Source organism: Quercus lobata, chromosome 5 (assembly GCF_001633185.2).
Source record: "Quercus lobata isolate SW786 chromosome 5, ValleyOak3.0 Primary Assembly, whole genome shotgun sequence".
Lineage (NCBI taxonomy): Eukaryota > Viridiplantae > Streptophyta > Magnoliopsida > Fagales > Fagaceae > Quercus > Quercus lobata.
The window spans coordinates 32,596,300-32,618,034 of record NC_044908.1 but is presented as its reverse complement, the minus strand read 5'-3'; the positions used below and the strand labels follow the sequence as shown (position 1 = coordinate 32,618,034).

The 21,735-nt window shown below is 33.9% G+C and overlaps 1 protein-coding gene across 5 annotated transcripts; it reads right to left on the bottom strand.

The window, feature by feature from the left end:
* Positions 1-979: 979 nt before the first annotated feature.
* On the bottom strand, positions 980-18,027 carry LOC115989595 (F-box/LRR-repeat protein 14). Of its 5 annotated transcripts, none has more exons than XM_031113355.1 (17): positions 17,921-18,025; positions 17,759-17,790; positions 15,549-15,848; positions 15,335-15,463; positions 15,013-15,220; positions 14,154-14,300; positions 11,506-11,580; positions 10,268-10,339; positions 9,080-9,151; positions 8,185-8,256; positions 7,967-8,038; positions 6,960-7,031; positions 5,416-5,487; positions 3,201-3,344; positions 2,641-2,712; positions 2,123-2,269; positions 980-1,566 (listed from the first exon to the last, which is right to left on the bottom strand). In XM_031113355.1, exons 3-17 carry the CDS (start codon positions 15,744-15,746, stop codon positions 1,382-1,384), a joined length of 1,737 nt encoding a protein of 578 aa, XP_030969215.1. In that variant the 5' UTR covers positions 15,747-15,848; positions 17,759-17,790; positions 17,921-18,025; the 3' UTR covers positions 980-1,381. The 5 variants fall into 5 exon arrangements, with proteins under 5 accessions (XP_030969215.1, XP_030969216.1, XP_030969214.1 ...); XM_031113356.1 differs by having other exon boundaries at positions 17,764-17,790; XM_031113354.1 differs by lacking the exon at positions 17,759-17,790 and having other exon boundaries at positions 17,921-18,027.
* Between the last annotated feature and the right edge of the window lie 3,708 nt (positions 18,028-21,735).

The window sequence follows — 21,735 nt, the reverse complement described above, 5'->3', positions numbered from 1 at the left end:
CACTCTCTACTTGATACTCCTCAAGCCTTGCCTTCTGGATCTCCTGATAAGTGAGGTAATCCCAATTATTTTTCATGTTCCTGTATGTCCTGTACTCCCCAGACCAGAGCTGTCTGATCTGCTCTTTGGATGAGATGTCGCTTCATAGTCTTTAACAATGGCTTGGATTTTCTGACCTGCCTGGATGAAGACCTGAGTGATATGCAGGCTGTCTGTATGTCCTCTGACTCGCCAGAAACGCTATTTCAATTGCGGCATCCAAAATGCCTATACGAACGCAATTCATTATTTCCATATAAGAATGTAAAACCAAAGAAAATAAATCTTTTGAATGAAAAACAGAAAAAGAAAAACAACACAAAATCGTAGGTTTCTTCTTTTTCTTTTCTTTTTTACTTTGCCGCCTTGCAGTGAAAGAGCAAATAAAAAAATTAATCAAGCAAATAAAAAAAAATTATTTGATTCAATCTGGAATAAAATCTATGATTGGATTCAAAAAAGAACAAGGCTTGGGAAATTTTGAAAAGAAAAAACTACTTGAAGAGAATTAAGACACATACAGATCAAACTAAAGATATTAAGCATAACAGATTTTTTTTTTCTTTGTTCTTGAAGATAATTGTATTTTCTGGTTTGTTTGTTTATTTAATCATTCAGGAGATGAAACTACTACCAGGTTTAGGAAAACTTGTTCGAATATGACTAAGAAAAATGCTCAGAATTACATTTTATAAGCTTTCACTGGAACATGTATACGGTATACCGGGCAAAATAATGAGTTTTGCTGGTCACAAGTTTTTTCCCTAAGTTTATTATCATAATCTTTTGCAGAATTTTGAGGAACCAACCACCTGTTTCCGGCAGCCAGAACCTTATATGGGTTTGGAAGGGAGTGGGTATTCTGAATCAAATTAAGCGAGTAAACCCTGGCAGTAACTGGATGCAGGATGATGCAGTAGACGAAGCTAAGAAGTATATAAAACAGGGACTTCCATTCTCGTAAAACTTGGTAATTTACATATATTATAAGAAAGCATTCAATCAAGCCACCAAAGGCATCAATTCAAAATGTTCACAAAAAACTTACACCAGCATTTATATACAAACGAAACAGCTGGAAAAGAGCATCATCAGACCCTTGCCAAGGAAGCTTATCTACATTTTTCTTCTGTACCATAAATGATCCAAAAGAAAGCTTCACATATAGCATTGGGATATTCTTAGAATTTGTACTTCCTGAGCCACAATACATTTCCCCCTCAGGTCTAACCATATGTACAATACAACAAACCTCTCGTCACCTTAAACGTTATTTTATACATAGTTCCCCCACTACACCAACAGTGGCTTTTTACAGAGATCTTTTATGATGCCCCCATAACTACTCAGGACGGAAGCTTACCAGATTGGGGAGATCAGTTGACTGAAGCCTCTTTATATCATTTGCTGTCACCTTACAGCCCTCCAATGTCAGCGATTTCATATTCTTCAGTGTCTTCAAATGACGCAGTCCCACACTAGTGATACGAGAATTTGAAACATTTAAAGAGACCAATTCTGTCAAGCCTGCATTTACAAGTATGTGAGAAAATAAATTAAGAAAATAGGGAAATCATTATTCTTGAAGAATGCAATCCTCAGACAGCGCTTAAAAATATAAGTGGGAGTTCAGAGTTTTAATAGGCTGCAGTTTGCCAACAGTGTAAACAATGCTTAACTTAAGGTTTAAAATCGTAGAAAGGAAATATTAAAAAAAAAAAATTTTAAAAAATAAAAAACCTTTTAATAATAAAAACCTACAACCACAAGTATATGAACTTTTATTTAGAAAACTTAAAGCCACTTCCAGGTATCTGTGCAGAGTCTTTAGTTAATGATTGTTGAAACTTTCACTAAATAGTAAAGCAGCATTGACAGCATAAATTTCGCAACTGATGTTTCCATAATTAACTACACCAAAGAATGTATTTATTTCTTACTCTGGTCACAAAACTCTGGTACATGATTCCCATCTAATAAAGAAATTTAAACAGATAAAGCAAGCATGTGTGTTGTGTGTGCGTGTGTGTATATCCTTCCACATACACACACCACAAAAAAAAGAGAGAGATCATAGAAATACCAGATATCAACTCCAAGGTTTTATCTGTCAGGTTGGAGTTTTGTGATAGATTTAGCAGCCTCAGGTATGAAAGATTCTTGATATTCTTGACACCTGTATCAGTCAGTCCTCCACCACATATTTCTAGGGACCTCAGGTTTTTAAAGTCTGCCAAAGGGGGAGGGGGAAAAAAAACAAATTAATTCAAATCAGTAGTCTTTCGACAAGCAAAGCTAACAGTTCAAAAAATGTTGTTTTTTAAGCTAGAGAAGGCATCTCATGATCATATGGTATATAAACTAATAATCATGCATATTCAATAAGCAATTTGGTTCCAACTTGTGTTTTATAGTTTAGTACTTATTGACATCTACTAACAAAGAGCATTTCCAAGTTCCTTCTGCATTTAATTAGATATAAGAATGTGACCATATAATAGTACTCCACAAAATTCTCTAGGACCAAATCCAATATTACATATAACTAAGAGAAATTTATGAGTATAGGCAACAGAAATATTAGTGTGTTATCTAACATACTTCGCAGATGGTTTGTTCCACCATCTGTAATACGAGCTCCAAAAAGATCAAGATGAGTTAACCCAGTCAAACCTACATCAATAAAGCAGGAAAATGCATCATTAAATCAAAACATTCAAATATTTATGAAGCTTATAAAATATATATTTACATATGAAAAACTAAAAACATAATAAGCTACTATTGCACCGTGTAACACTAGACCTCAGGAGTTCAACTGCAGGAGTAGCAAAAGGAGGCCACTTAAAGTGAAGGAAACAGCAAAGAGAACTGAATTTTAATAGGCTCAAAGGCTGACACATTTACATGGGAACGGTTTTTGAGAGGCTCAGTGACCCAGATATTTGCAGGTCAAAATTGTCAAATACACACCATCTCTTTTGCTAGATTATTGGAACAAAATCATTAAAAGAGAAGAATGGTTCAACATTTAAAACATAAAAAGATTCATTTGGGCAATGCTTCATTGTGATTCCCACAACAGGTATTCTTACTAATGTTGATTACTTATAATTCCATTCTGTTCCCATCTGAATGCAATGTCTATCTAGAATACTTACTAGTAAGAGCTGCAAGTCCAGCATCTGAAATTTGGCGAACATCCAAATTGAGTGATTTGAGAGATGAGAGTCCAGACAATTTTCTTAACCCACCATCATCAACAGCAGTGAATGATAAATTTAAACTCTCCAGGTTAGCCAAACCTACAGAAAACAAACCAACAAAATACTAAGTTAACCCCAAAATAAAAGTAAAAGGAAATTCACTGAACAACTCTATTGTGTCCTTCATACGTTCCGACAAGTAACCTTGACTTTATTCTTAGAAGTCCCAAGCATTAAATGTTAAGAAGTGCATCAAAAGTGAGGAATCTCTCTCTCACATATAAAAAATTCTTAAAACATAAAAAAGATATAAGAAGTTACAAATAATTGAAATAAATTTTGCACTATTCTTGGGGGCTTGCAAACTTGTGAAAATAAATTTGACAATATGGATAAAAAGTTCTCCATTGTCTATAGTTCTCTTTCAATTTTCCTCTAAACTTGTGGTTGCTGTGTGATTTTGTTGGCAAAGGCTGCCAGAATCTAACAAACATGAGCAAACAATCCTTATCTAAAACCACAGACTACACACATACCCAACCCAATACACCCATACGGATAATGTTTGAGGACCCTATATACATGCATGATGCACCTAGCCTCATACACACTGTAATGTTTGGACCCTACGAATTAGTGTGAATTAACAAGAGGAACGCTTCTTGGAGGGCGGGGAGAAGAGTTAATGCATTAATTGTGAGGCAAATGGCTAATCATATAACCATAAACATAACCTGATTAAAACAAAATGAACATGTAAAAAACATTTGTGATTAAGCTATGCTGAGGCAAGGAGACAAAATTAAAATCACAATTAGCATCAATTGGACAAAAACTCTTAGATTACTCACAAGTTGCAACATTAGTATCACCTATGCCACATCCATTTACTCACACAAACTCTTAGATTACTCACAAGTTGTGACATCAGTATGCCCTATGTCACATCCATGAACTCTTTACAAGTTCATAACCAAAGACAAACATCATAATTTAAGACGCTTAAGATACATTGGACAGTTCAGGCATGATTAGATGTGGCTAATCCTCAAACCCTTACGAAAAATGACAATGTGACTTTGAGGGATGGGAGAGGAGGAAAAACCTTGTTTTGTGGATTGGAAAACTACATGCACTTTGCTTCATGAAGATGGGTTAGGAATGAGAAATTTGAGCGTGTTTAATTGTGTGTTATTAGGTAAGTGGCTATGGAGGTCCACTTAGGAGAATGATCTTTTATGGAAACAGTTAGTTCCAATGAAGTATGGAATAGAAATGAGGGGCTTGGACTTCTAAGTTCTTCTAACCCCATTCTCATAAGATATGGGATGGGAGTTTGGAAGGCAATAAGAGCTAATTGGGATTCCTTGAACCGATTTATTAGATTAGATATAAGGTAGGGGATGACAGTAGTGTCAAATTTTAGCATGATCTTTGTAACACTAATAGTTAGGGCTGTTGAAGTTCCAACCTGAACCAAAGAAATCAATCACAGCTACACTGCTCTTGGCTGATGCCAATAGTGCAAGAGTTGGTGATGGTCATTTTTGAAGACAACTGCAGGTTGGCTAGTGCAGTTGTCGGTTTTCATAAAACCTCAAAATATACAATCAAGAGAGTGTCTTTATGATTATGGTGCCTCTGTCAATAAAACCTCAATTCTTTAATTTTAGATCTGCAAAGAGTATCAAACATACCATTCAACTGCCTTCGTCTTCACTATCCAACTTAACAACATCAATAGTTTTTTGGTAAATTCAAATTAACCCTTTCCATCAAAGGATGCTGTCATTCAAACAAGTCACTCAGGATAAAACCAGCAAAAAATAAAAATAAAAACAAAACAAAACAAAAAAAAAAAAACAAAAGGAAGAAGAAGAAGAAGAAGAAAATATCAATTCATTTCCACAAGGCCCTAGAAGGCTGGAACCCATCAAACCTAGATTACCAAGAGACCACCAACTAAGCTTGCATGGAGCATCAATACAAACATGGTGGTGAAAACCAAACAAATGAAGCATTGCATTTATTTAGAATCCACTTTGCAGATAAATAAACTAAGTGAAACTGATTATGTGCTACACTGAATTATTAAAAAGAAAGAGGAGGGCATACATGGGAACCAATCAGATTCCATAATCTGTAAATAAATACAAGGTGAATGTCTAACCAGATAGATGGCGAAGTCCACTACTTCCAACTTCAGTATCAGACAACTCCAAGCATTTGAGATGCCGAAGGCCTAAAATCAAAGCATTTCATATGCATATTTAAGCATTATTTATGATAAGGTGGGAAAATAAGAAAAGCAGAAAAGAGGGAAGAAGAAAAGAAAAGGGAACAACTAAAATAATATATCCAAATGAACATATAACAGAGTACATATCCTAGACTACTCCTAACTTTAAATTCTTCTATAAAGCAATGAAAAAGCTTTCTTATGGTTGCAACTCATCAGTTGGTATATACTGAGTGAAACTAGGATTCTGATGCAAAATATGGCTCTCATGTCTATAAAAACCTGCATCACACCATCAAGCTATGCTAAAAATGATATAAATTAGAGCTTGCCCACAGATTGCCACACTTTTTCTGTGCTTCCCTGAAGAAAAGTTAATAATTTGATTCCACAAATTTACTCATGTAACCGAATGAAAAGATGAATCCACAACCTCAACTAAGTTAGGACCTCAGGTTTGTAACAGGAATTTTTTTTTTTTTACATGAGTAATGAAATCTGATAAAGGGGTGCAATCCAAGTACAGAGGAAGTATATAATAGACACCCCAAGCAAAAAAGTGAGAGAGTTAGAAGTTAAATCCTAGAATTAACAAAAGCATTAAAAAGTTAAATCTTATATATATAGCACTTAAAATTAACATCATCTGTAAACCCTATAAACAAGGGAGAAATATTTACAGAGCAGACGTGAAAATTGTAACAAAATGAGTTTCTCACATTAATTTCCATAATAAAATCTCATTTTTCAGTGAGGGAAACACAAGATACTAACAATTAGTGACTACAACTCAACATGCTGATTTTTTTTCCCTGATTTTAGCAAGCCACTAGAGAATAACCCCAAATCAATTTTCATGGAACTTAAAAAGGCTAGTTTTTTTTTTTTTTTGAGAGATAATTACAACATGCTACTAAGCCCGCAGCTCTAACCCTTTTCCCCCCTAGACTCCCAAGCACTTTGTGCATGGGGAGGTGCCAATTTAGCTACAAGGCCTTTGGCAACTCAAAAGGCTAGTTTATATTCTGTGTTGGTTATTTTTTTAAAATTTCATTAAAATGATGTTCTGATTTCATTGCCTCTAATGAATTAGAAATATCATGTCATATAAAACACAACATAAATTATTTATTACATGGAACAAACCATATATGCTCAAAAGAAAACCCTCATTATTAGGACTGCTTACTTCAACTCAAAAAAGTTGCAACTATAGCCAGCTGAGCAGCTCTGGTATTTAGGTCACATGGCAAACACAAAAGCTGCCATTATACCATTTCCAGAGGGAAATGACAGATATACAAAGAATCACATATTTGTTGTTGTAATCTGAAAAGCTTTTCTCATAAATATGATCTCTAGTGCTAGAAAACACCTTTCTACTAAACCTCTTTGACTGGAACAGAAACATTGCAAAATCAATACACAGATTTAGAATTAAAACAGAAAATGAGGGAAACCCTTTTAACACCAACCTGTCAAGTTAACCAGCCCTTCATCACCAATCCTACATGAGTCCAAGTTCAAGCTTTCCAAATTTGTAAGACCTGCTTGAAGCAAGATCAAAATTTATGTACAAAATATATTGTTCAAAATGTAACACAAACACATGAAGATATACCAAGACATTTAGTACCTTGTTCAGGATATCTCACATAGCTTTTAAAAAATATATACTTATTCCAAAACTTGTTAAGTTATAAACTCCATGAACTAGCCATAGAAGCCCTAAGCTCAAAGCAGTCGCACATCTAAAAATTTTAGGTAGCAATGACACATACAGGAAAGTCATATTGCTGAAGCTTAGTTGTTGACAAGAAAATTAATACATCTATATAATACGTACAAAATGAAAGCATTTGACTTTTTAGGTGACCCTTTCATATGTTGCCACATAAGCTTTTGAAAGTCCACACTTTTCCACATCAACATTATAAATATAGTTTGTTTTGTGTCACATTAGTTAGAACCTATCAGAACTCATTGGTTATAGAATAATCAACCCAACACTAAACAAAATTTGATTAAATTACGGTTGGTCTGCTTTAATTTAATTATAATTTAACTAAAATTCATATTTTCTACCTATCAAAAAAGAAAAAAGCATATTTCCTACAAATTATCGAATTTGGCTTTTTTTATTACTGGATAGATATTTAAGTATGCATTATGCATTACTTATAAATATTTTTCCATAAAAATTTTCCTATGCATCACACAGTTTTGCAACTAGTTATTGATAAACACACAGAAAATCAAGCTATGTTGTGCTCAAAGGAAAGTGGAAGATCTCAAACCTCAACTACCTATGCGACCACAGTGCATTCTGTACATATTTAACACACACAGATTGCTTCCTACATTCTATAAGGCTCAACTCTTTATCCTCGAACCATTTTCCATTGTTGCAAAGGGAAAACAAAACAGAAATTGTAAATCAAAATTTTGAACTTGTGTAGATATGAGAGTGAAAGACACCCACCTTTCAAGTGCACCAAGCATGCATCTGTGATATCATTGAACCCTAAATTTAATACTTTTAAGTTCCTAAATCCTGCAGAAACCAAGATATATGCAATAAGTTCAACACAAGGTTCTTCCAATAAAATAAAATAAAAAAGTAAACCCCAGAAGCATCACAGTAGATATATAGTCGATTACAACAGACCAAGTAATGTATTTATGCCAAATGCAACTTACTGGAAAGGTTCTCGCATCCATCATCAGGCAGCTTACATCTGTTAAGATTCAAATATAACAAGGCAGCAAGAGCTGGCACAAAAACAATGCCAGTTAGATTTCAGGCCAAACAAAAGTATTGAACAACACATTGAGTACATATAAATTGAAAAGTGAAGGAAATTTTATTTTTCCTACTTTTAATAGATACTTAAGTGTACAATTCATCAGGAATTTAATTTTGTTTTAATCTTCACTCCAAATGTCATCAACAAAATATCAATGCATATATCATGTGGAGTTTCCATTACACACGAATAGAAACCCAAGTGGCCATAAAATCCCTGAGTTACCCAGCAAAAAATAAAAAATAAAAACTTCTAGGATTCAAAATAAAGCAAAATTCTAGAAGCATAACAGTAATTAGCTGTAGAGCCATAACTGTTTCTACAATCTAAACCACCAATTTTACATGCGCGCGTGCACAAAGATTGAGAAAAGACATTTGTCTTTAGTATCTATTAGCCATGGTGCACACAATTAATGTGCACATAAATATAACAAATATTACCAATGAAAATGAGTGGTTATGATGCCAACATTTTATCCCGTATTACATAGTTAACATCCGTAGTGCAAAATTAGGGGTGAAGAGCTTATTTAGGTAATTTCTGTTAAAAATATTCCCAATGGAAATGAGTGGGTTTGCTTTAATACACGGATTTATATATGCAAAACATGAAAATGTTCCAGATAGATCTGCAAAATATATCATATAAACAACTTTAGAAAAAAATCATTCATGGTAAATTTTTATGAAAAATCTAATGAACCATTATGTAGTACAGGCCTGATCCTAATGGGAATGAGAATATAATAATTGGCAGAAAGGCCAAGACTTGAAGAGAATCAAAACCTGAAAGAGAGTCCAAGCATGCAGCAGTAACTCGGCATCCCTCCAAGTTCAACAGAGAGAGTTTGGGCAGCCCTGAGACAGAGAAATAATATGCACCAAAATCAACATAGAGGGAAAAGAAGAAAAATGACAACGAAAAGAGATGAAATCCAAAATCTTTGATTAAAAGTTATTTAGAAGAGTCACCATTCAGAACGCTGAAATAAAACAAAACAATATCAGAATCAGTAAAGGTGGAACCTAATGATTAAAGTATCGCTATCATTTTCTTCATTAAGTTCAGCCAAATAACCAAAGAAATCCTAGAGAAGATCAAAATAAATAAATAAATGAAAGGCTCAGCCAGGAGGGCTTTCCTAAAAGCAATGATAAATTGCATGAATTAAATAGCTACTCCGACTTCACTGCATACAACCTGAAGTTGGAATGCAACCAGATTCACAATATCCAATATAGTAGAAGAGATGAGTTCTTTCTCTGTTTATGGGTATTGACATTACAAGAATTGCTGATATGTAGATTTAAAAACATTGTTGGGGTCTTTTTTTTTTTTTTTTTTTTTTTTTTTTTTTTTTTACTGGTAAGAATAACTATTGTTTATTAACAATCACTCTTTCTGAAATGTAATTCATAAAATACCAATTTCGTTTTTGCTTTTTTTTAAATGGTTCTAGGACCTAATAGCATTTCCTCACCCCACAAAGTGGAGAGCAAGGACAAGATCCAAAATGTTATGTGGATGCATGAGCCTTCAGCTACCAAAAGTTTGACTTGAAACTTCCAAAACAACTGAACTATACCCCAACCCAGTTGGATCCCCACACACAAAAACGTCAGCAGGATTAAAGGAAAAGGTGGAACAGCATTTTTTTTAATGTGCTTCAAATGAGGAGAATGATGGTCCAGATAACTTTGTTTTTAATTTTTGATAGCCCTGGTTCAGCCCAACAGTTTCATACATCGTGTTAAATAGATACAGAACCTCCCACTTTCTTTTTCTTTTTCTTTTTCTTGATTTATCCTTATAACAACAAAGATGGAAAACAAAGTAACAATACAAATAGAAATAGAAAATATAGATTACCTTTAAGAAAAAAATTACCTTTCAAGAAAGTAGTGCCATCAACAATGAAAACAGATTAACAACAAAAATAGAAATCATAGAGTACTTTATAGAAAATAAAGTACCTTTCAAGAAAGTAATGCCAACATTTGTAACCTTGCTGCATGAAATCTGTAAAGCCTTCAAGTTTGTAAGCCCTGAAATTTTATTGAACGTGTAACTCCTCACAATTTTCTATACCAAACAATTGCAAGTAAACAGTAATCACAACTCAAATAACATGCCAAGACATGCATATGCTCAAAGGAACATATCAAAATGAATTTGCAGTTTGTGGTCTATGTGACATCAAACTCCTAACCTGTTTTCCAGTCCATGCATGACAAGACCACAACGGGACAAAGATTTACTTCTATTTTCCATAAAAACCTTAATTCTTTAATTCTTTTTATATGTAAAAACTAATAATTTTTATAAGGAAACAAATGGAAAATTTCTTCTTGGGTACTTTATCCAAGTACCTTATGTTCTTAAGAAAGCTTTTTTTCTTTTTCTTTTTTTTGATAAATTCAATAGCTACCATGGGGGAGTGGGGATTTAAATCATGGACATCTCTGTTGGAAACATCATAACGTACCAATTGAGCTACAAGGCTCTTAGCAAGTTCTTAAGAAAACTTGTAAGCCAAAAGGTAAAATTTATTGATAACAGTTAGTCAAACTGTCACAATGGCTTACTAGGCTTCAAATTATAAGAAGAAAAAACCTTAAAACCCTAAAAAAATGTAACCATGGCCCTTATTTTAAACTAACCCTATCCATGCATATCATCTGCTTAAACAAAAAGACAGAAATATCAATAGAAACCTTAGCTATACTAGCACAAACATTACTGTCAAAAGACTGTTAGTCTGCTACAGTGCCTGTGAACAGAACACAACTTTATCCCTGTAGGCTTTTTTTCCAGCAAATTTTGCCCTGAATTCATGAATCCCATTTTTAGTATCTCCTAGCAAATAATTATTCAATGAGAAATTAAGAGCACGGATTTTCTGCAAGTAGAACTACCTAGAAGGCATCCTTAATGTAGCAAATTTAACAATATTTCAATGTTCAAAAAATTTCAGAATAAAGGATGTACTCATGAAAAAATTCATCACCAGGTGCAAATGAAAAAGGAAGAATGAATTCTGAATATTTATACAGCTAGCAAATACAGAGTGCATGTTGTAGAGAGAGAGAGAGAGAGAGGGAGAGAGTAGACATACAATTTCAACAAAAAAGAAAACCATGCTTGAAATTTTGAGCCATCATTGGGAAAAAAATAAATATAATAAATAAAAGCACAGAAAGATGTAAATTACCAGAGAGAGGCTTCATGTCATCATCCGTAATGCAATTACAGCACTTGAGATTGAGAGACTCCAATTTTGATAAACCTGAAATAAGATATATGCTACATCAATGGTGAGCAGAGTTACTTGACTACTCCATGCAATGTTCATGCTGCTTTATCTTCATCATTCAATGGGAAGACTGGAGCTACTGCAAGTCCCATTCCTTGGTAAATATATGTTGGTTTGCATTTTCCAATTATACCCCCACTACAAAGTACTCCTTTTGTTAAAAACCCGCTACTTTTATAAATATTACCATCACATTTCTATTAAATACCTAATATAACAACCACAATGCACACCTTAGTTTAAGCATATAATTTGACATAGGTCATCTATCAATTTACAAATTTTTTTCCATGTAGAGTTTTCACATGTGATTTTTGCTAAAATTACATGCAATGAATACAAAAAGGTAGTGGAAATGTTTATGGAAAAGGAAAAAGGAAATGTATATGGTATTGTAAAATTTAAATTATCATTAAGGAAATCCTTCTTATAGTTGTTAATATTTATCAAGTGCAGCCCATGAGGGGATAAATTAGAAGGTTCCTTGTTGGTTAACAAATCCCACTTTAGAAGAGTAATATGGAGGTGCAAGAATTCCTATTAGGAGAATTAGTCCCACATTGCTAAGAAGAGAAGTAGGGAAGTGTGATGGTTCCTGCAAAAATATTGGTAGTGTAGCTTTTGTATTGATGGCCTAATATGTTAAAGTGAAAGCACCTTTGGGCACATTGAGGAGTTAGGATAGTTTATGTTTGTGAGTGTTTGAGATAGTAGATTTTGGTTGGCATTACAAGCTGATGTATGCATCAAGTTTGTCAAACCACGTTAAAGTTTGTGTTTTGCGGTGTTTGCCTTATATTGTTTAAAGTGTTTTTCACAACAATTTCAATTTCTTAAGTAGCCTTAGCAGGCTGTATGTCTATATTTCAAAAACTAATGAGTTAAAGAAGTGCAGTAATACTGAAAAAAGATTTTTTTTTTTTTTTTTTTTTTTGGTTAATTCCCTCCAACGGTGCACTAAACAATAAAATCTTGAGAAGTGCCCTGTGCCCCACTGCCTCAGAAACCAAATATTATATTAAAATTTTATCCCCCACCTTGGTTCACATCTCAGATGTATCACAACTGATATATGTGGCATTCCATAATCTACTTGATCTCTAAAAGAATATCTCCACACTAAAATATTTTACTTAACTAACTAAATCAAAACTCACAGTACTCCATTTTTTACCTGGATCTTTTTTACCAAAAGAATTTTGGCAAGCAAAAATATATTTTACTTAAATAAATCTTAACTCACAACATATAAGTACTTCACAAACTGCCAATCTATAATTTTCTTTTAAATTAAAATTAGTGTAGCTGGGTAGCACCTCTCCCTTTAGTCAAGGGAGATCTTGGATTTAACCTTACAGGAGGAAATGTATTTGGTAAGGGAGAGGCTACCCCCAATATTTAGACTCCTGTCGCCATTAATTAAAATAATAATAATAATAAACAACAACGAATGAGCTAACAATATCATTTATTTAATAAATCCCCAATCATAATTCATAAAGGCCTTTGTACTCTTTTTCTTGGGCAAATTTAATTCTAAACCCTAAATTTTGGGGTTGGTTTCTAATTGAACCCTAAATTTTAAAAAGCTTCAATTGAGACATTGATTTTTTTTTTTTTTTTAAAAGAACATTTCAGTCCGTCTCCTACACCTATTTTTTTCTTTAATGCCGTTTACTAAACACGCGTGCCTAAAGGGGAAAAATCCTCCTTTCCTCTCAAAAAGTCACTCCCAAATCTCTCTCTCTCTCTAAAACACACACGTCAAGTTTCTAAAGACATGTTAGAAGGCAGCCAAGGGGGGAGAGAGAGCACAAATAATGTGCTGCTGAGGAGGAAAGGTTGAGCCTATGAAGAAAGAGTGGTAGACTTATAAAGATTCGGAATGGAGGAGGATGGTTATTGGAAAATCATCCTTTATATGGCAAAATGACACCAATTCAAAAATCAGAGGAGAAGAAATAGAGGGGGAAACAAAGGGGTTAATGTGAAGAGAAGTGGAGGAGGGAAAGTGAAATTTGGTTAAGGATTATTGGAGGTGGAGATTGAGAATGGTGAGGGAAGTGGTGGTTTTGTTTCTTTGAAAAATAGAGAGAGAACTGGGGGTGATGAGGGTGAATTACATTGGATAGAATCTGATGGTGATGATTGGAAGTTTTATTGAAGAAGTGTGGGAGGAACTGTTATGGTGGTCTCAACTTGGAAGTTTGAGTGAGTCAAGTCCAATGGCGCCTTTTTGTGGTCCATGAAGTGTGTCAAATTTTTAATATACCAGCATTTTGCCCCACACATTGTCTAGATGGCATTAGCAAGAGCTGTAAAAGGGGCGAACTGAAACGATTTCAAAAATTCAAGGTTTTAATTTAAGATTTTTGAAGTTCAGGGTTTAATTTGGAATTGATCCCAAATTTTAGGGCTTAAAATGTAATTTTCCCCTTTTTCTTTTATTTTTTTATATTTTTTCCCCCGGGGGGGGGGGGGGGGGGGGGGGGGGGGGGGGGGGGTGGGTTGTGTTCAAGATGAAAGTACAAGTAGAGAATACATACCTTTAAGATTAATTAGCCCACCATGAATCTCAGGACATCTCTCCAAGTCCAACTTAACCAAGTTAACTAAATTGGTAAAGGCATTCATTCCCTTAGCAGTAATTGCATTGTTTCTTCTAAAACTCAAACTTGTCAAGTCTGAGAGACCTGAAACATTCATAATGGTCATACAATATCCATAAAAGAACTGCTTCAAGAAAATCAAGGACTGAGCAATGCCAATTCACATCAATCTCAAGTATGAGGAAAAGATTGAGCATTAACGACAATAAAAGAATAATTAAATAGAATACGCCCAAAAATGAATAACTTACTGGAATCTAACAGAATTATTTAAAAAAAAAAAAAAAAAGTCCTTGCAGGCACATAAAGTAGACAAACTCCAAATTTATGTCCAGCAAACTATTTTAAAAATTCAATGCACCAAAGAGAACAAAAAATCAACATGAAAACAATCTCATATGATTAGGAGTATCTGTCGCCCTTGGCTCTCTCAACCATGTGGAGGTTGAGTATATAGTTTAGTATTCAGAGAGCCCCTACGACTCTGAACATCTATGATGAGTTCCGAAATGCCTGTCTTAACTTTTTGGGTATAACAAACTCACTTGTATCATGAGATCATCATTAATTTTAAGTCTCCTTTTCAACCCCCCCCCCCCCCCAACCCCCCATCATTTTTGTTTTCTCTAGATTTTCGTTCTTTTTGGAGACATAAATCCTCCCCTTATTTGTTCCTATTTAATATTTTTTTCTATTAAAGTAACAGTTTCTCATTTAAAAAGGAATTAAATAATCAATTGAAAATAGTAAATGACCAGAAGCAACATTGTAATTGAACAGGCATAAGAAAGACTACCACTTATTAGTTCCAGCCCACGGTCAGAAATTTGGTCACAATAATCAAAATTTAAGGCTAGAAGATTTGTGCAATCTTTGAGATGAAGCAGTCCTGTATCAGTAACTTCAGAGCCCGATAGATCAACAGAAAGTAAAGATGGCCCCTGTGAAGAGATTACATCCATCCAACTATCATTCACCCCAGGGTATTCTCCCAAGTAAAGATCCTGCCAAACACATGACACGAACCTTAAAGAACAGCATGACAGACTGAAAACAAATGAGAAACATACACCAACAAAGAAAGTAAAGCCAAATTTCCATATCATTCATGATGATACCTGGATAGCACAATCTCGGAAGGCTTTGAGAGAAACATCAGTTAGACGTTGGGAATATACCAATTCATTAAAGATCTGCTGGCTAATATCCCTTGGGAGCGTAGAAAAAGTGTTATATCTATCAATGTCCTGTTAGAAAAAGGAGGAAAAGTGATAATCCGAGATATAAAAAAGGCAGGCTCTTTACCTAAGTATGATATAGCATACAACATACCTCACATATTTTACGTATGCACAAGTCCATAAGTGGTGGGCAATTCCCTCTTCCTAGCTGAATATCTATAGCAGGTCTAGAAAATGAGGTTGCCAACCACTTTGAACTCCCACTTTTACAATACTTTCTAGATACCCCTCTGTGCAAAATTTCTTCATTGTCGCGTTGGTCACTCTTCCTAGAACAAGCTCCCCCCATCGAGGAAATGTCTCGTAATCAATAAATTTCACAAAAACTGCACCAGAACACTACTTAATCCATTGAATTACCACAAAATGAGAATATGCATTCTACTTCAACCTGCAAAAATAAACAGAAAGAGCATGGCAGAATAAGTATTCAGCACAAGTAATCAGTTGATCATCTAGAAAATGTCTAATGTCTTGCAAAGCCTTTTTTAACTATTTTGACATATTTGGCAAAAGCATACAACCAGATTTGTTGGATTCAACACTATGGAAGGTAGGCACCAAAAAGTGAAATTTAACCATATCATGTGGCAGCTGTCACAAGCCAAACGAAATTTACTAAGTACATTTTCAATGTACTTAACAAAGACCCAACATGAATATTCAGCCCCCTCACTCTGTAAGAATGTTTTAAAGCTTAGGATGAGAGCTGATCTCCACTTTGTGGTATAACTATGTGTAGCAATGGTGCACGTTTCTCCATCTCCAGCTCCTCCCTCCACAACTTAAAGCCTCCCTCCATATTGAGCAAAATATTAATTCCATTCCCACAACACTCCATTAATTGAACAAGGTAATTTTATAAAAAAAAATAAGTTTAAAGCAGCTAAACTTGGCAAATCCAGAAAGAAAATGAGATAAAGAGTAGGAAAGAAGAAGAATATACGGTGGCTATTGTTTTGCATAAGATTGAGAGATAGAGAGAACTAATGAGGGTTAAGGTGTATAAAATCTTCCATAACATTGGAAATCTTTGTAGTTATATAATCAAATAGGGAAACTTTTACTCTGCCACATTGCCATCTCAAGGAATGAGCATCACCAACTGCGATCTATGAATCTCTATATATTTATTTTCACATCTTTTTCCTCACTTTTCTGTTTAAGGAAAAAAAAAATTTATTGACAATACAAAGACTATAGTAGGAACCTAGAGATGCCAAATCACATTAAAAAAAATTTCATGACTCTAGGTATTGTCAAAAATTCCCACAATGCGCAGACTGCACATATATACAACTATAGTGTGCATGTGTACCAGTTGGATTTTATAGTATTTCATCTCTGGATTAATCAGATATAATTTACAGCAAATAAGAGCCCTCAATCATCGATACCAGACAAACAACAAATGGCCATGCAAACACTTGTGAATCAAATCCATCGACTCTACATAACTGACACAGTAAATGACAGAATCACAGTAAAAAGTTCATATAAATACTAAAATAATTAAATAAATGTACGTAGTTGTTCTGCTAAATAATGCAGTCCACCAAAATAAACTCAATCTGGCTTCCATGTAAAATTGACACAAAACCCATGTCCAAATTCTTTTAATTTAAACAACCAAATAATTTTTTTTTAACATTTATTAAACAAACCGTTTTTATTTTTTTAAAATTATTCTTAAGAGAGAGACACACACACACACAAAACAGAGGTAAAGTAATACATACGAAACAATTCAACTTTTTTGACAAAATAATATAATTTATAATAAAAAAATTAAAATAAAAACAGCTGAAACCTATGACTTTTTAATTTCAAGTTCCCTAGTGGGAAAAACTCACCAAGAAAAAGTTGTGTTTTTACTCTTTTTTTCTTCCCCACAACCACAAGACAAGAACAATAACCGTTGCTAATTGTTTCTTTTTTAAAAATCGGAACCATTTTCATTCCTAAACTTTATCAGAAACCAAACAGAGACCAATCATAACATAATAGATGAACAACAAAAGGCCACAAAACTGACGCAAAAAAAAAAAAAAAAAAAAAAAATCACAAAGAATTCACCATTTCCTAACCGCTTAAGCTCTCGGAACAATCGGTAATTTAACACGTACCAGATCAAACGAAACAAGATGACAAACCTCGATCGCATAGCACACAACCCACACCATCCTTCATTTCCCGAGAAAACTTTCACACCGAAATTTTCCCGAGAAAATTATTTTAAAAAAATAAAAAATAAAACCGTAAGAAGAAAACTTTCATTTCTCGACATGAAAAAGCGACAACCTTACTCGATATATCAATTCACATGAAGAGACCTTCAAAGAAGTCAAAAAAAAAAAGTCATCATTTTCCAACCAAAAAACTTTCCAGGAAAACAATTTCCAAGGAAACAAACAAGTACGAAACCAGAAAAAGAAACAGAGAAACCGTTGGACATAGATATACCTCACCATCATCACGATCAACGAGCGGTGATGGAAAAAAACTGTCAGTGAATTTTCTAGAGAGAGAGAGAGAGAGAGAGGGGTTTTAGAGAGAGAGGCAGAAGCTAGAGAATGAGTGAGGAGGGGACTGAAAAAGTGCGAGGTGGCGTAAAGCCGAGCCTGAGCCCGAGGCTACGGATGGGCGACACGTGGAGAATGATTGTGTTGGCTCGGATGTTAGGTTTGTCTGGTTTGGGAATGCCGATGGATAAAGAAATGTGAATGTGGGTCCTATAATTATTTTATAATTTATTATATTGAGGCTTTCCTTGTCTCTGAGTTTATCCACTGGATTTTATTTCGGGACCCACTCGGTGGCTTTTGAAGTTTGTGCACGCAATGTTCTTGCTTTTCTCTCTAATCTTTTAATTATTTTTCACTTTACTTTAATCATTACATTCATTTGCCATCAACTATCCAAATTATTTTTTATTATTATCATTATCATTACTGTGGTAGGTAAGGTTGATCATTTCAGCTGCAATAGATTCTGAGACTTGCATTAGATTTTAATTAGGACAGTCAGTGGTTTTGAACTTGATTAAAAAAAAATATATATATATATATAAGAATTTTTTAAAGCATTGGAAAATAATACAGTAATAATCAATCGTACTTCAATGGATCAAATTGAGTTTTAACCTTTTAGGAAGAAAAAAATGGTTTTGGCTTCTTTTTTTTCTTTTTTTTTTTCTTTCACAATTTCATACCATCGAAAGCTTTCTTACTCTTACCCGTTTTTAAAAACAATCTCTTGGATTTAAAACCATAAAAATAATAGGTCCCACTAAAACTTTTTTTTTTGCTTGACAAATTATTTTCACATAATTTTTTTTGCGAAAACTATTTACGAAATCATTGTGCAAAACAGCATTAAGAAAACACCCAAATCTTCATTTTTCTCAACTCAAATTTACGGTTTACACAAAATAATAATATAGTTGTAATAAAATATATTTCTCCAATTTTCAGTCTTTCCTCTTTCTTTACGTAGGTTGGTGATGGCTGTTAATTGTGGGTGCGCATGAGTTGCATTACCATTAGGTCATCGTTAATGGTTTAGGTTACGTGGGTTACAGTCGGGTTTGACTTACTTCCAGTAATTTTTTAAAATGAATATTCTTTTGTTTTAATGAGAAATTATCACATCACCTATTAACTAAATAAAATATGGGAATTAAAACTCACTTCCACTTGTCATTGTATATTTAAAACAAAATGACATGTCCAGTTAAATAAATATTGAAGGTAACTCACACCTGTTACCGTCATGGGTCTAAACATTTACTCAATCTCGACTTGCATAGGTTGGGTCAATTAATGGTCATTAGAGTTTGGTCAATTTCTAAGAAATGACCTAATGCAACCTAGGTAAATGTTTAGACCTCCAATTTTAATTATGGTTTATAATCAATTATGGCTTATTTAAAGTTGGGACTTGCTCATTTGATAGTAAGCTAGGGAATGAGTGAACTTATTTATTAATCTAGGAATCCCATTTGAATTTTAATTGAGGTTGAACCAAGGCTAAATCTAAGGCATCAAACACAAAATTACTTAATCTTGAATTTGAACCACCACCAATTCACTGGTGAAGCCATACTATTTTCTCGAGGGGGCCTATGTGTAAAAATTAATATATAATTTTATTTTTCATAGAAATTGGAAGAAGGATAAGGGATTTTTTTTTAAACCTAGGGGGGCCATGGCCCCCCTATGTCCCCCCTCCCTCCACGAGTCACCACGATGCTTGTTTAGAGCATTAATATATGCATTTGAATCGCTTGCAAATACAACTTGTGAGAACTTTCATTAAGAGACAGCCCAAAGAATGGATTTGGCTTCAACTTTGATAGGGATATTGGTTTTCACTTTCCTTGAAATTGCGAATACCATGCTCTATCTCCAATCTCTAGCCAAATATAAGCTTCAACCTTTTCCTAGTGCTTGTTGGAAAAAGTGGTTTTAGCAAGTGTTTGGTTGGTTATTTTTTAGCCAAAATTAAAGTGGGACTCACACGTCCTTTAAGATAGATTTGAATTGGAATGTGTTATCCACTGTGAGGACATTAATGTCATGAGGTCACTTGCTCAAAACCATTGAAGGAGGGAATGAGAAACTGACGCCTAATTAAAGATGTTTTAAATTGATAGAATCTATGAGTCCTCTATAAGATGAAATTGAACTTTTATAAATATATATATATATATATATATAGGGTTGGGTTTAAGGTATACCTAGTGTAACTCTAAGTAATATTACACCACTCAATATTTTTTAATTGGATGTAAATTTTGATAAATCTACCGTTAGAATACATTATCTTTGTATATTCTTCATGCTTGCGAAATTTCAAGGTGTTCAAAGATTAATAGTCATGTCATCAATCAATTGTTTAAATTCAAGTTTTTGTAATTTAAAATAATGTATAAAAAATGAGTTTATAGATTGAATGGTAAATAACATACAATTGACATAAAAATTGGCATGAATGTTAAGTACATGTAGAACAAGTAATTTAACAGTTGGATTTTCAAAATATGAATTCTATAACAAGTTATTAGGTGGTGTAACATTACTTAGAGTAACACCAGGTGTAACTTGAACCCAACTCATATATATATATACACACACACACACCTATGGGCCTGCATCCATGTGGGTTGTACAAATATTAAATAGTTATTTATTATTAATTTTAAATTTCTGATTACTACACAATATTTACTTTTATTATGGAATAGTGTGCCTATTCATGTGGCATTGTTACAAATAGAGAATTCCTTATATATCATGTACGTTAGTTTTAATTTTTGTATTTAATGTTCATAGTCAAAAAGAGAGAAAGAGACAGTTTTGTTATATATGCTCGAAGATTGTACTTGATCATTGTATCATAGGAGGCAAACATTCATGAGTCTTTGAGCATTATTGATGAAATAGTGTGACAGAGACAAAATTTGTCTTAAGGAGATAGTGTCAAACACAAGCCTAATGCTCCGTTTGTTTCAAAGTAAAAAGATTTTCATCATTTTACGTTTTTTTTTTTTTTTTTTTGGTGAAACATTGGTCAACTATAAAACATTTTTGGTCAACTATAAAACACAAGTAAAACCAAAGCCAAAAGATGTAAAATGTTGTACCAAAAAATCAACCGTAAAATGTTTTACCAAAATATGAGGAACACCCCCCTTCATTCTCTCAAAACCTTCTCTCTCTCTCTCTCTCTCTCTCTCTCTCTCTCTCAGACGACAAACTTTGGTAGTTGGCTAGGGTTGTCGTCACTGATGCCGCCATTGCTCACCACACTTTGATCTCTGTCGATCTTGACGATGTGTTGCTCCACTGCTTATTGTTGCTCCGATCTCATCGATCTCGTGAGTTGAAAGCCTCCTCTTCTCATAATTTCTTCTTTTTTTTTCCTTTATTTTTGCTTCCCGGTTTGGATTTTCCAGTTGTGGCTCACAATGGCATTGTTTTGGTGGTGTTAGAGGTGATAGTTTGGTGGTGTGGTGGGGGTGTTGGTGGTTCAGTGAGCTTCACTGTGTTGAGATAAATGCCTAAGATTCAAAAACAATTAAAGATAATGACAACTCGCTCTATACAAGTCACATTGTCTTTATAGATCACATTCCAAATCAAAGTTCCAATTCAAATGCTTCCAAAAAATTTCAGATAAATTCCCAGAGGATTTGGTTCTACCTTCTAACTGTTGTTTTTTATTTCAATTCAAATGGCTCATCCTTATCTTTTATCCTTAGCTTCAATCTACAACTT

What these genes read in the sequence shown, in the direction of transcription:
- LOC115989595 (XM_031113354.1), bottom strand. Translation starts at nt 15,746, where the DNA reads ATGGGGGGAGCTTGTTCTAGGAAGAGTGACCAACGCGACAATGAAGAA. An exon ending in TGGGCTGGAACTAATAAGTG is followed by an intron (nt 14,301 to 15,012) that starts GTAGTCTTTCTT and finishes TGAATGTTTCAG; the next exon opens with GTCTCTCAGACTTGACAAGT. An exon ending in TGACATGAAGCCTCTCTCTG is followed by an intron (nt 10,340 to 11,505) that starts GTAATTTACATC and finishes ATAAAATTTCAG; the next exon opens with GGCTTACAAACTTGAAGGCT.